Source organism: Mesoplodon densirostris, chromosome 2, assembly GCF_025265405.1.
Source record: "Mesoplodon densirostris isolate mMesDen1 chromosome 2, mMesDen1 primary haplotype, whole genome shotgun sequence".
Classification (NCBI taxonomy): domain Eukaryota; kingdom Metazoa; phylum Chordata; class Mammalia; order Artiodactyla; family Ziphiidae; genus Mesoplodon; species Mesoplodon densirostris.
The window spans coordinates 29,417,969-29,432,390 of NC_082662.1; the positions used below are offsets into that span (position 1 = coordinate 29,417,969).

Sequence of the window (14,422 nt, forward strand, 5' to 3'; positions counted from 1 at the left end):
ACTGGAGAAGCTTAAACACTGCACAATGGTCTAGAGAGATGAAACTACGTGATCGATTGGGTGAGCTGTAGGTCATTAGCTAGAGCATTTGCTTTGGGGATGGGGATGTAATGGGTATATGAAGGCAGGAAAAGGTGAAGCAGTAGAGGAAGTAGGGCCAGATTGTGGAGGGTCAGAGGTTTGGGCTTTTTTCTGGGGAGCCTTTTTCACAGCTCTATGTGTGTGTACTTTTAAACTCTCAGTACCTCCATTTCTTCACCTACAAAGTAGAGGTGTTAACTGTACTTACTTGATGAGATTTTGAGGAGGTTAAATTGAATTGTCATGTAAAGTGCTTGAAAAAGACCAGGCACAAGGTAAGGTTCTTGCTAAGTATTGACCACTAATCATTATGGTTTGTGAACCATTGCATCAGGTAATCTAAAAAATTTTGTAATCAGGCAGTTGATAGAAATGATAATCACAAATGGTTAATAACTATATGGAAAGATTCTTCAAAATTTCAAAAATGAAAATGAAAGCAATTATATGTAAATAAAACAGCAAAATGCAAATTTAAATGAGATAACATCTTTTTCCTACCAAATTGAGGATGATGAATAAAACTTCATGCCAAATGGTGGAAAAGTTCTATAATATATTTGGAAAAAATACCTGATCACAGAACTCTTTTTTCCTTAGAGCCCCTTGAAGGTTTTGCATAACAAGTACTGAGAAATGCAAAGTTATGATATTCACTTTATATAAAAGATATTGAGAGATTATACAACACAATGTGCTAGGGCCTGTAGGTATCCCACGATAAAAAAGATTTATCTAGAAAGTGATACTGACACATACATAAGTTAACTGTGCCACAAGTGACTGTAAATGAAATATGAATCAAGTGCTACAGAGAAGGAGTCCAGAATTCTAAATGGGTTATCAGAAAAGGCCTTATTGAAGAGCTGTATTTTAAAGAAGCATTGGAGAGAATTCCCTGGTGGTCCAGTGGTTACAACTCCACGCTTCCACTGCTAGTGGCTCCGATTCAATCCCTGGTTGGGTAACTAATCCTGCAAGCTGCGCGGGTAACTAAGATCCTGCAAGCTGCGCGGCACGGCAGAAAAAAAAAACAAACCAAAAAACCCAGCAGTAGCATTGGAATTTTATCAGATAGAAGTCATTCCCAGTAGAAAGAAAACAATATGAGAATGGTATGATGAGGACTTTGGGTAGGAGTAAGAAATAACCTTACTCCATAGAGTAATTTTCAGAACACGCATCTTCCTTCTTGCCATCTCCTTCAGTTTTTTTTCTTAGGATAAAGTCCAGTGTCTAAACATGACTAATACTTAGGGTGACCAAACTGAGACTTTTTTTTCTTTGCTTTTTTTTTTTTTGGCTGCACCCTGTGGCATGCAGGATCCTTGTTCCCTGACTAGGGATCAAAACCTGCGCCCCCTGCATTGGAAGCGGGGAGTCTTAACCACTGTACTGCCAAGGAAGTCCCAAACTGAGACACTTTTGAGAGTGAAAGGGAGCACATTAACAATTACATGGGGATGATAGGCCTAAGCTGAGATACTTTTGGCTAACTGGAATATGTGGTCACCCTGTCTGTGAAGAATGTCCAGTGTTTGGCCCATGATTTGTCATCAGCTTTATTTTACAGTGCTGACCTGCTTTACTCCCAGAATTCTTATCCACCTAGTCTTTCTGATTTTTGAATTCTCTATTTTTTCTCCTGCTAAGAAACTTTACATGTGCTGTTCTTTTCTTGAACCTTTTCTCCCATCTTTTCACCTGTTTTAATTCTTAGTCATCCTTCAGACCTTAAATTACAGAACAGTGTTTCTTTGTCTTTCCTGACCTCCTGTATAGGTTAGCTCATCATGGAGAGTAGTGGTTTATCTAAAACCCTAAGATGTGTTAGAAATATAAATGATAGTTCTTACTACTGATCAGTTGAAGAGAATGGAGGAAAAGTTTTGAGAGTTCTTGTTTGACTTCCAGGGTGTTGGGGCTCCTACTAAAATGAAAAAAAGGTGAAAAGAGTAGGTTTTAGAGAAGAAGATGCTGAAGCACGTTTGATAGTTTTCAGTATCTGCTTAATCATTGAAAAATCCACCTTCAGCTCCCTGAACTATTTTACAGCTATTGGTCTGTTGTTTAGTTTTCATTGAATAAGTTTATCATATAAACTCTCAAATTGTTACAAATATTAAAAACAGTTTGAGAAAAGTGTTTATGGTATTAGGCATTCTAGCAATTATGTCCAGGGAATTTGTGAAGTTGTATGGAGGATCAAAGAGAAAATTAACTTTTTTTTTTTTTTTTTCCCCGGTACACGGGCCTCTCACTGTTGTGGCCTCTCCCGTTGTGGAGCACAGGCTCCGGACGCGCAGGCTCAGTGGCCATGGCTCACGGGCCTAGCTGTTCCGTGGCATGTGGGATCTTCCCGGACCGGGGCACGAACCTGTGTCCCCTGCATCGGCAGGTGGACTCTCAACCACTGCGCCACCAGGGTAGCCCAAATTAACTTGTTTTTAAATAAAAATTATTGGTTTAGGATCCAATAAGTTTCTTTTTTTAAAAAAATTATTTTATTCTTGGCTGCATCGGGTCTTAGTTGCGGCACATGGGATCTTCATTGCAGTGCGTGTGCTTCTGTCTAGTTGTGGTGTGTGAGTTTTCTCTCTCTAGTTGTGGCACGTGGGCTCTGTAGTTTGCAGCATGTGGGCTCTCTAGTTGAGGCACGTGGGCTCAGTAGTTGTGGCATGTGGGCTTAGTTGCCCCATGGCATGTGGGATCTTAGTTCCCCGACCAGGGATTGAACCTCTGTCCCCTGCATTGGAAGGTGGACTCTTTACCACTGGACCACCAGGGAAGTCCCAATAAATTTCTAACTGTGATTTTTTTTTTTTTGGCCACGCCACGTGGCATGTGGGATTAGTTCCCTGACCAGAGATGGAACCCGGGCCCCCTGCAGTGGAAGCGCAGAGTCCTAACCACTGGCAACCAGGGGATTCCCTCTAACTGTGATGTTTTAAATGTTTAAATTGTTTTCTGCAGGTGGCTGTGGGTGGTGTTTATCAATTCACAGTATACTGGGATTTTTAATTCCTCCAGGGTTAGGGAACTTGAGTGTTCTGTTTTGTAAGTAAAAATATAGTTTATCTCCAGTGCTTAATTTTTGAAATACAGAGGGCTGAAACATTTGCCCAGTGCTTTCCTTTTGTTTTAAGCAGTGGACACATTTTTACAAGTGAAATGTTGTAGTGAACCCTAATTTTTAAAACAAGGGAAGATATCTTTTATTAGTGTAATCATATTGCTCACATTTACTGTATATTTACAATTTGCTAAGTACCATGCTAAAATGCTTTTCATTTAATCATCCAGCCTGGGAAGTGTAAGTATCACTATATCTATATTTTGTGGATAAGGAAATTTGAAAGTAAAAACCTCTTAAAGTTATTTATTTTATAAATTTAAATATGAACAGTTATATTTTTTTTGGTTTTTTGGGGTTTTTTTTGCGGTACGCGGGCCTCTCACTGTTGTGGCTTCTCCCATTGTGGAGCAGAGGCTCCGGACGCACAGGCTCAGCAGCCATGGCTCACGGGCCCAGCCGCTCCGCGGCATGTGGGATCTTACCAGACCGGGGCACGAACCCGTGTCCCCTGCATCGGCAGGCGGATTCTCAAACACTGCGCCACCAGGGAAGCCCTAGTTATATGGTTTGAATGGGTAGAACCTATGAGACTATTTTGATAACTAAAAATGAACCGGTAATTTTTTGTCTTAAATTAATATCTATATTCATTTATTTTTAAAATTTTAATTTTAGGTTTTATAGTATTGAGAAAATCCTTGCCCATACGAAATATTTATTATGGATTTTAAAAAATTTATTTATTTATTTATTTATTTGGTTGCACCAAGTCTTAGTTGCGGCAAATAGGTTCCTCAGTTGTGGCTCCAGGGCTCCTTAGTTGCGGCATGTGGACTCCTCACTTGTGGCACGTGAACTCAGTTGCGGCATGCATGTGGGATCTAGTTCCCTGTGTTGGGAGCTCGGAGTCTCATCCACAGTGCCACCAGGGAAGTCCCAAAGTCAGCTTGGCTTTTAAGTCCAATTAAATCTTTCATGAAACTTGAGCGATGAGTAGTACATTAATTTCAAAGCTAAATTACTGTTTGTATCTAATTTCTTATTTATAAATATACAGGCTGGACAAGAAGCACCCAAACACATTTAGCCAAATCACTATATTGTAACAAAGCTAAGTCTTATTACTTGTACGTTTGTTGTCACCCCATTGGTGAGATTATAGGCCAAGCAGGTGTTCTGGAGTCCTGATGGAGTCCATAATTGAGAGTGATGTTAGTGTTACCTGCTTGTGCAATGTTAAGTGAGTAGTCACCAGCAGGTTTGAATTAGAACAAATAAAAACTCAAAAAAAACCACACAACCCAGTCAAAAAATGGGCAGAAGATCTCAATAGACATTTCTCCAAAGAAGACATATACATGGCCAACAGGCACATGAAAAGATGCTCAACGTCACTAATTATTAGAGAAATGTAAATCAAAGCTACAGTGCGGTATCACCTCACACCAGTCAGAATGGCCATCCTCAAAAAGTCTACAAATAATAAATTCTGGAGAGCGTGTGGAGAAAAGGGAACCCTGCTACACTGTTGGTGGGAATGTAAATGGTACAGCCACTATGGAGAACAGTATGGAGGTTCCTTAAAAACCTAAAAATAGAGCTATCATATGATTCAGCAGTCCCACTACTGGGCATTTATCTGGAAAAAAAACATAATTTGAAAAGATACATGCACCCCAATGTTCACTGCAGTACTATCTACAATAGCCAAGACATGGAAGCAACCTAAATCACCATCAACAGATGAATGGATAAAGAAGATGTACATATATACAATGGAATATAACTCAGCCATTTTAAAAAAGAATGAAATAATACCATTTGCAGCAACATGGATGGACCTAGAGATTATCTTACTAAGTGAAGTAAGTCAAAGATAAATATCATATGATATCACTTATATGTGGAAACAAAAAATGAAACAAATGAACTTATTTTCAAAACAGAAAGAGACTCACAGACTTCAAAAACAAATTTAAGGTTACCAAAGGGGAAAGGTGGGTGGGAGGGATAAATTAGGAGGTTGGGATTAACATACATACTACTATATATAACATAATCAACAAGGACCTATTGTATAGCACAGGGAACTCTACTCAATACTCTGTAGTAACCTATATGGGAAAAGAATTTGAAAAAGAATAGATACGTGTATATGTATAACTGAGTCACTTTGCTGTATACCTGAAACTAACACAACATTGTAAATCAACTATACTCCAATGTAAAATAAAAAAGATTTTTAAAGAAGAAAATAACAACAACAAAATCAAAATGAGTCAAAGATAGACTCTCCCTTAATTGATGCTCTGCCTTATCAAGAAGTTCAAATACATAAAGAGGTTAGCACTAAAATGAGGTAACCTCATCACACAGGAAATTGTACTTGAGGGACTTCATTGTATTAAACATATTATTTATTTAACACATTTGAATGTATATTTTAAAAATTACTCTTTAAAAAATACGGGTATATGCCCACATAACATCTCCCTGTTAATCTTGTTTCAGTAGTGCCTTTTGGTTTTTAGTACCTAAACTTCATAGCAGTATTTTTCTCAATGTGTTTTTAAAACAGCTTAATAGAGATGTAATTCATATGTCATGCAGTTCACCCATTTAAAGCGCATAATTCAGTAGCTGTATTTTCACAGTTGTGCAGCCACATCAACGTTAGAACATTTTCATCACCAGAAAAAGGAAAGGCAGTATTGTACAAAAAGTGCATTATCTTCAAATACTCGGATCCCCTTCTTTCTTTTTTTTTTCTTACATATTTTAATTAATTTATTTATTTATTTTTATTTTTTTTTTGCTGTACGCGGGCCTCTCACTGCTGTGGCCTCTCCCGTTGCGGAGCACAGGCTCCGGACACACAGGCTCCGCGGCCATGGCTCGCGGGCCCAGCCGCTCCGCGGCACGTGGGATCCTCCGGGATCGGGGCACGAACCCGTGTCCCCTGCATCGGCAGGCGGACTCTCAACCACTGCGCCACCAGGGAAGCCCTATTTTTAAAATTTTTATTGGAGTATAGTTGCTTTACAATGTTGTGTTAGTTTCTACTGTACAGCAAAATGAATCAGCTATACATATACATATATCCCCTCTTTTTTGGATTTCCTTCCCGTTTAGGTCACCACAGAAGACTGAGTAGAATTCCCTGAGCTGTACAGTAGGTTCTCATTAGTTATCTATTTTATATGTAGTATCAATAGTGTATATATGTCGATCCCAATCTTCCAATTCATCCTACCACCCTCAGATCCCTTTCAGTGCAGACAAATGCTTTCATTCTTTGGCTTGCAGAGTCACATCTCCCATTTCCCTTTTATTCTAGAGCATAGCTCATTGAGTGGAATGGTAGGTAGAATGACCTTTACTATTTCTTTTCTTTGCTTTCCTTTTCAGTGTTCATATCATTCAATTCAGTTATGTTAAATGTGTTTAATGAATCACCTGCACTATAATTTTTTATTTTCTCTTTTTGTTTGCTTTTGGAAACTCTGAAATTTCACCAGGATGTATCTTTTTTTTTCGCTTTCTCTTTGTTATTTGGTGGACCCATTCAATCTCAAATATTCATTTATTTAGTTCAGGGAAATGTTCTTCTGTTATTTCACCTGTCTGTTGTTCTCTTCTTTGGATTTGCCTTTGAGATTTCTGTTACACCTAATCGTTTAATCTTCCATGTTTTCATATAAAATATCTTCCAACTCTTTGACTTTTTTTTTGGAAACTGATTGATAACTCTGTCGTTAGCTTGTCCGGTAAGATTTTTATTTTTGCTGCCATTTTCTTGTTTCCAAATATTTTCTCATGTTTCCTTTTCATGGCCCATTTAAATATTTTCTCATGTTTAGTTTTTTGTATCAGTAGCCTCTCAGATATCTCAGATATCACTTAAAATATTTTTTAGAAGTTTGTTTTCTGTAAATTGTTTCCTTCTGGAGTGGTTATTCTGTTTATTCACCTTGGGCCTTCTCTTTCCCATAGTTAATTTCTTTCAGAAACCTGGGATCCTCGTTGTCTGTCTGTTCACACTTATGAGTGTTAGCTAGCTGTTGTGTTGTGTTTCATCTATCGTTACATAGGTAGCTAGGTAGTTCTTTATCCCTGAAGTTTTTCCCTTGACTGGGGAGATTCACTCTGTAGCTTAGTAGGCGAGGTTTATCACAAAGCTGACTTGCTTCTGTTTTTGCCTCATTGATGAGTAGTAGGTAGAGAAGCAGGAGGTTGGAATGCTCAAACTTGCCAAAGTGAGGAGACCTGTAAAGACTAGGAGTGAAACATGCTAGTAGTGTCTTTATTAGCTTCTGGGTGGAGTTGCCGCTGTTTTACTTTTTTACCCCCTATGTCTGTTTTAATGGCCTGAAATTACGTCAGAGTTGGCTCTGCTTCTGTCTTGGGCCCTAACATACTCAAAAAGGAACCATTCCTGTAATATGGCTTACTTTCATTTAAAGAGAAGCAGAGGGACTTCCCTGGTGGTCCAGTGGTTAAGGATCTATCTTGCAATGCAGGGGACACTGCTTTGATCCCTGGTCAGGAAACTAAGATCCCACATTCCACAGGGCAACTAAGCCCGCTCACCGCAATGAAGAGCCCGAGTGCCACAACGAAAGATCCTGCGTGCTGCAACTAAGACCCGACGTAGCCAAAAAATAAATAAATAAATATTAAAGAGCAGCAGATTTCTGGCTTTAGCCTAAGAGCAAAACCTATTGATGCTGGTTGTTCTGTTCAGTTTTTTTTTTAATTAATTAATTTTGGTTGCGTTGGGTCTTCATTGCTGCACGTGGGCTTTCTTTAGTTGCCTCAAGTGGCGGCTACTCTTCATTGGGTGTGTGAGCTTCTCATTGCAATGGCTTCTCTTGTTGCAGAGCACAGGCTCTAGAGTGTAGGCTCAGTAGTTGTGGCGCATGGGCTCAGTAGTTGTGGCTTGCAGGCTCTAGTGCACAGGCTCAGTAGTTGTGGCACACAGGCTTAGTTGCTCCGCAGCATGTTGCATCTTCCCGGACCAGGGCTCGAACCCGTGTCCCCTGCATTGGCAGGCAGATTCTTAACCAATGTGCCACCAGCGAAGCCCCGTTCTGTTCAGTTTTGATTAGAAGTTTTATACATAGTTCTTAATAATAAGTGTTGTTAGTTCTCAGTAAGTGTTGGCTGTGTTTTTTATTATTATTATTACAAAAGTATATGATCCTCTGTATTTTGTGATAGAAAAGTGATTTTTGAAAAATAAGTAGCTTTTTTTTTTTTTTTTTTTTTTTTTTCTTTTTGCGGTATGCGGGCCTCTCACTGTTGTGGCCTCTCCCGTTGTGGAGCACAGGCTCCGGATGCGCAGGCCCAGCGGCCATGGCTCACGGGCCCAGCCGCTCCGCGGCATATGGGATCCTCCCAGACCGGGGCACGAACCCGTATCCCCTGCATCGGCAGGCGGACTCTTAACCACTGCGCCACCAGGGAGGCCCATAAGTAGCTTTTTTGAATCACTTTTTTGTACACCTGAAACATTGTAAAACAACTATACTTCAGTTTTTTAAAAAAACTTAAAAAAATAAAATAAGTAGCTTTTTTATAGTGAGGGCATGTATTTATGTCTTCATTTTTGGGTTGCAGGCTTTGGCCTGAGAACCCTTTTATTCATTCTGAATTTTACTTTACTCTGTTTGGTGGTGTTTTTGTTTATGTTGTTGTGAATTCATATACTTTGGGTTGAAGATTACAGCTCTAAGGAGAGCAAGGAGGGACACTAAAGGGTATGAATGAAGGATATGATAATAATGTTACTTTTTCTTTTTTTTGCTTTTTCAGTTTGAGCAGAAAACTGGTGCAGTTTTTGATGAAATTGTAGAGAACTGTAAGTACCGTTCTAGAAAGAAACCAATCATGTCTTTAGATAGATAATAAATGTGTCTAGAGAAAACATTAATCTATAACAGTGATTAGTTAGGGCTAATTAATGTGATGGTCCAATTTGATTTAAGTTTAGATCTTATCACACCCTGTTAGTATTTTAATAAAGTTAATCTGAATTGTAAGAATCTTACTCTTTTCTTTAAATATTTTATTCTCATAGTTATTAATGTTGAAATATAGCCATGCTTTGTGTATGTGTGGATCATATTGAACTTATCACTCAGTAAAGGTTTCTACTTTGTTTACAGGGTCTCTTAATTTTCTCTTCATATTTTTTCCATTGTTATATGGTTTCCTTAAAAGAAACTTTGTTTCTTAGATTATAAAAGTAATACATTCTATTTTATAATACAAAAATGAATAAAGCAGAAAATAAAAGCCTTTACCATTCTCCAAGGAGAATCAGTTTTAAACATGTAATATATATCTTTCCAGACTTTTTTCTATGAATGTAAATGTATATCTCTATGTGATGGGTGGGGATTTATGTATCCTATGAATGTTGTTCTTGCTTTTTTCATACAATGGCCTAGATATATTCTATGTCAGTGGATATGGACCTATTGCATCCTTTCTAGTGGGTACTCAGTATTTTATTGTATGGCTGTACTATAAGTTAATCAGATTGCTCTTTTACATGTGTGTATATTATTTTCAACTTTTTACTATTACAGACAATATTAAGTATGCATTTCTATACACATCTTTGTCTACTTGCCGAAGCATTTTTGTAGGATAAATTCTAAGGATAGACTTTTTCTTCTGTTTTATTGACATATAATTGACATAATGTTTTGACTTACATACATCGTGAAATGATTACCACAATAAGTTTAGTGAATCTAACAGTAGAATTGATGAATCATCAAAGGATGTTCATGCAGTTATTTATGAAGGATAAATTTTATCATCTAGAATTCCTGAGTCAAGGAGAATGTTCATTTCTTTTGTTTTTTGTTTACTTTCACCAGAAGGATCTGTGAGTACCTTCTTTCTCTTTGGAATTAGTTTGTTTATATTTTTTGAGTGATAACAGTTTTCAGACTACATGTTGAGAAGTAACTAGCTCTCCTGATCCTCACTGGGCTTAGTTATTGAATATCCTTTCTGTTGCATGTAAGCAAGAAAAATAGACTCTTGCTCGCTTATCCAGAAAAAAACTTTAGAAGTATATTGGGGTATTTCACAGAGTTTAGGGAGGAGGTAAAGAACAGGTTTTCCCCAGGGAACTCAGTGAAATGTGATTGTGGGCCTGCTCTCTAGTACTGCCGGAAAGCAGTTATGCTCCAATGACTTTTAGTCTTCCTTTTTATCCATTTTAGATTTTAAGTTCCTAGGAAGAAGATTATGATTGGGCCAGCTTGCATCCGATGTTTATCTTTGAACCAGTCATCTGTGGTCAGGGGGAACAGGGATCAAAAAGTAAAACATGGGGCTGTTAGAAGGTATCCCTCAGCCATTATGTCTCACTTTTAGCAAATAATTTTTGATTTCCTGCTTCTGGATATGCCTTTGCTCAAGTCTGTATACTAGTAATAGAAATTAATCAAATAGCTTTCTAATGATGGTTTTAATCTCATGCTTTGTTAAAGATGTTGCAGTAACAACAATCTTAAAGTGGTAGCAGAAATCTTAAGGCAGTAACCAAGCTGCTATACAATGGGTCTGTACACACAACATTTGGGGTTTATGTTTCTGGTGCCTGGTGCTTTTTTTGCTTCATCCCTGCAAACATTTTTAGGCTGGAGGTTTACAAGCAGGGGATTTTATGCCAAATGTTAAGTGCAAATGGTATGGTAAAGATTACCTTTATCGCCCCCTTTTTGGTAGTTTATAATTAAGGGACTGTTGAAGGCAGAGAAGTGACTAGCTTGGAAGAGGAGACTGGTTTCCCTCCGTGAAGGGAACTCAGGAACACAGACACCTACCTATTCAGGAGAGATAAGGGCAGACTGCTACATAGATGATATTCAGGAAGTGCTTGATTCCAAAGATGGTCATTTGAGGCCTACCATTTTGTCTTGATGTCGATGTCCAGAAAAAAGAAGATTCACTGTTTCTCAGGCAAGTGCATCAAAATGTTTTGTGTAATACCAGACTTACCATATGTTCATTGCCCAAGACCACCAGGACGTGTGGCTTCACATATTTGGTTTTATAGATCAAGTTCAGCCCTTCTGTGGCACAATCCTTCTGACACTTTCAGCAGACTATAGTGTCTGCTAATTGTTGGGACACATAAACTGATAGAATGTAACTCCATCAGTGAGGACTTTGGGAAATTTGGTTTAAACATGAAAAAGCTGAATTGACTTTCCAAATATGTAGTGTTTTCAATGAAAGGGATTTAAAAGAAAAAAGCCTTCAATATTTTATGCAAATCAAAAGAGAGAGTAGGGTTGTCCAACTTCTAGTTCATCATTTGGAGGATTTGTGCTGTGGATTATTCAAGATAACATGGTGATAGTGGAAGTGACTGATATACAGTGCATTACCCTAATTCATGTTCCCTTAACCATTGCCAGTTTATGTGAAGTTTGAAAGAAGTTCAGATAGAATAGGGAGGGACTTCCCTGCTGGTCCAGTGATTAGACTCCGCGCTCCCAATGCAGGGGTCCGGGTTCCATCCCTGGTCAGGGAACTAGATCCCGCATGCCGAAACTAAGAGTTCACATGCGCAGCTCAAGATCCCACATGCCGCAACTAAAAAAGATACTGCACGTGGCCACAAAGATTTCGCATGCCGCAACTAAGACCTGGTGCAGCCAAATAAATAAATAAATATTAAAAAATTAGATTAAAAAACATTTTTTTATTGAAGTATAGTTGATTTACAAAGTTGTGTTAATTTCTGAATTGCCCCCTAGTTCACTGGAATCACAGGTTTTGAATTATAATTGTTATTTGGTAGAAATAAAGGAATAATTGGTAAAAGAGATTTCTGTGCATTAATTTTGTATCCTGCTACTTTACGAAATTCATCGATTAGCTCTAGTAGTTTTTTGGTAGCATTTTTAAGATTCTCTATGTATAGTATCATGTCACCTGATGCGATTTTAAATGGGATTTTTTTTTAAACTTTCTTTTTGAGATTTCATTGTTAGCGTAAAGAAATGCAACAGATATCTTTACATTAAGCTTGTGTCCTTTTACCTTGCTGAATGCATTTATTAGTTCTAATAGTTTTTGTGTGGAGTCTTTAGGGTTTTCTATATAGAGTATTGTGTCATCTGTGTACAATGACAATTTTACCTCTTGCCTTCCAATTTGGATATGTTTTCTTTTTCTTGTCTGATTTCTGTGGCTAGGACTTCCAATATTATGTTTGAATAGAAGTGGTGAGATTGGGCATCCTTGTGTTGTTCCAGAATTTAGCAGGAAGGCTTTCAGGTTTTCACCACTGAGTGCTGTATTGACTGTGGGTTTGTCACAAATGGCTTTTATTATGTTGAGATATGTTCCCTCTATACCCATTTTGGTGAGAGTTTTTATCATGAATGGATGTTGAATTTTATCAAATGCTTTTTCTGCATCTGTTGGTTTTTGTCTTTTGTTGATGTGATGTATCACATTGATTGCTTTGAATATGTTGAACTATCCCGGTGACCCTGGAATAAATCCAAGTTGATCATGTTGTATAATCCTTCTTATGTGTTGTTGGATTCTGTTTGCTAATATTTTGTTGAGGATTTTTGCACCTGTTTTCATCAAAGATATTGGCCTGTAATTTTCTCTTCTTGTATTTTCTTTGTCTGGTTTTGGTGTTAGGGTGTAGGTGGCTTCATAGAATGACTGCGGGAGTCATTGACCCTTCTCTTCAATCATGACCCTCCTCTTCAATCCTTTGGAAGAGTTGTAGAAGTATAGGTATGAGTTCTTCTATGTATGTTTGGTAGAATTACCCAGTGAAGCCTTACAGTCCTGGATTTTGTTTGCAGGGAAGGTTTCGTTTGTTTGTTTGTTTTTTATTACAACTTCTGTTTCACTTCTAGTGATTGGTCTGTTCAAATTATCTGTTTCTTCTTGATTCAGTTTTGGCAGGCTGTATGTTTCTAGGAACTTGTCTATTTCTTCTAGGTTGTATATTTTATTGGCATATAACTGTTCTTACTAATTCCTTAGGATTTTTTGAGTTTCTGCTGTATTGGTTTTTATTTCTCCTCTTTCATTTCTTATTTTGTTTATTTGGATTTTCTCTCTTTTCTTCCTAGTGATCCTGGCCAGTGATTTGTCAATTTTGTTTATCCTTTCAGAAAATCAGCTCTTGGTTTTATTGATTTTAAAAAAAATCTCTATTTATTTCCTCTCTGATTTTTATTATTTCCTTCCTTCTTCTGATATTAAGTTTTGTTTGTTCTTCTTTTTCTAATTATTTTAGGTGGTAGGTTAGGTTGCTTATTTGAGATTTTTCTTCTTTTTTGAGGAAGGCCTGTATCTCTGTGAACTTCCCTCTTAGATCTGCTTTTGTTGCATCCCATAGATTTTATATGGTTTTGTTTTCATTGTCATTTATCTGGAGGTATTTTTTAATTTCCTCTTTGATTTCATTGTTGACCCATTAGTTTTTTAGTAGCATGTTGTTTAGTCTCCATGTAATCGTTTTTTTTCTTGTTTTTCTCTCTGTGGTTGATTTCTAGTTTCATGCCTTTGTGGTCAGAGAAGATGCTTGAAATAATTTCTGTCCTTTTAAATTTGTTGAGGCTTGTTTTGGGCCACAGACTGTGGTCTATCCTAGAGAGTGTTTCACGCACTCTCAAAAAGAATGTGTGTTCTGGTTGTTTTGGCTATAGTGTCCTATAGATATCAATTCAGTCTAACTGTTCTATTGTGTCATTTAGAATCTGTGTTGCCTTATTAGTTTTCTGTCTGGAAAATCTGTCCGTTGATGTCAGTGGGGTTCTAAAATCTGCTATTATTGTGTTCCCGTCAGTTTCTCCTCTTCTGTCTGTTAGTATTTTGTGTTTGGGTGCTCCTATATTAGGTGCATTTATCTTAATGAGTGTAATATCCTCTTCTTGTATTGATCCTTTTATCATTATATAGTGTCCTTCTTTGCCTTTTTTTATACCCTTTGTGTTAAAGTCTATTTATCTGATATGAGTGTTGCTGTCCCCACTTTCTCGTCATTTCCATTTGCATGAAATATCTTTTTCCATCCCCTCACTTTCAATCCATTCATGTCTTTTTTTTTTTTTTTTCTTTTTGTGGTATGCGGGCCTCTCACTGTTGTGGCCTCTCCCGTTGCGGAGCACAGGCTCCGGATGCGCAGGCCCAGCGGCCATGGCTTACGGGCCCAGCCGCTCCGCGGCATATGGGATCCTCCCAGACCGGGGCACGAACCCGTAT

At 37.9% G+C, this 14,422-nt stretch overlaps 1 protein-coding gene across 8 annotated transcripts in view; it reads left to right on the top strand.

Moving 5' to 3' along the window:
- ZMYM4 (zinc finger MYM-type containing 4) overlaps positions 1-14,422 on the top strand; it is a 188,087-nt gene that overhangs the window by 76,369 nt on the left and 97,296 nt on the right. For 6 of the 8 annotated variants that reach the window (XM_060089460.1, XM_060089461.1, XM_060089464.1 and 3 more), the window contains exon 2: positions 8,972-9,017. The exons of the other annotated variants lie outside the window; for them this stretch is intronic. In XM_060089460.1, coding sequence (XP_059945443.1) covers positions 8,972-9,017 — 46 coding nt within the window. The remainder of the gene's footprint in view (positions 1-8,971; positions 9,018-14,422) is intronic. 8 annotated transcript variants of the gene reach the window in all.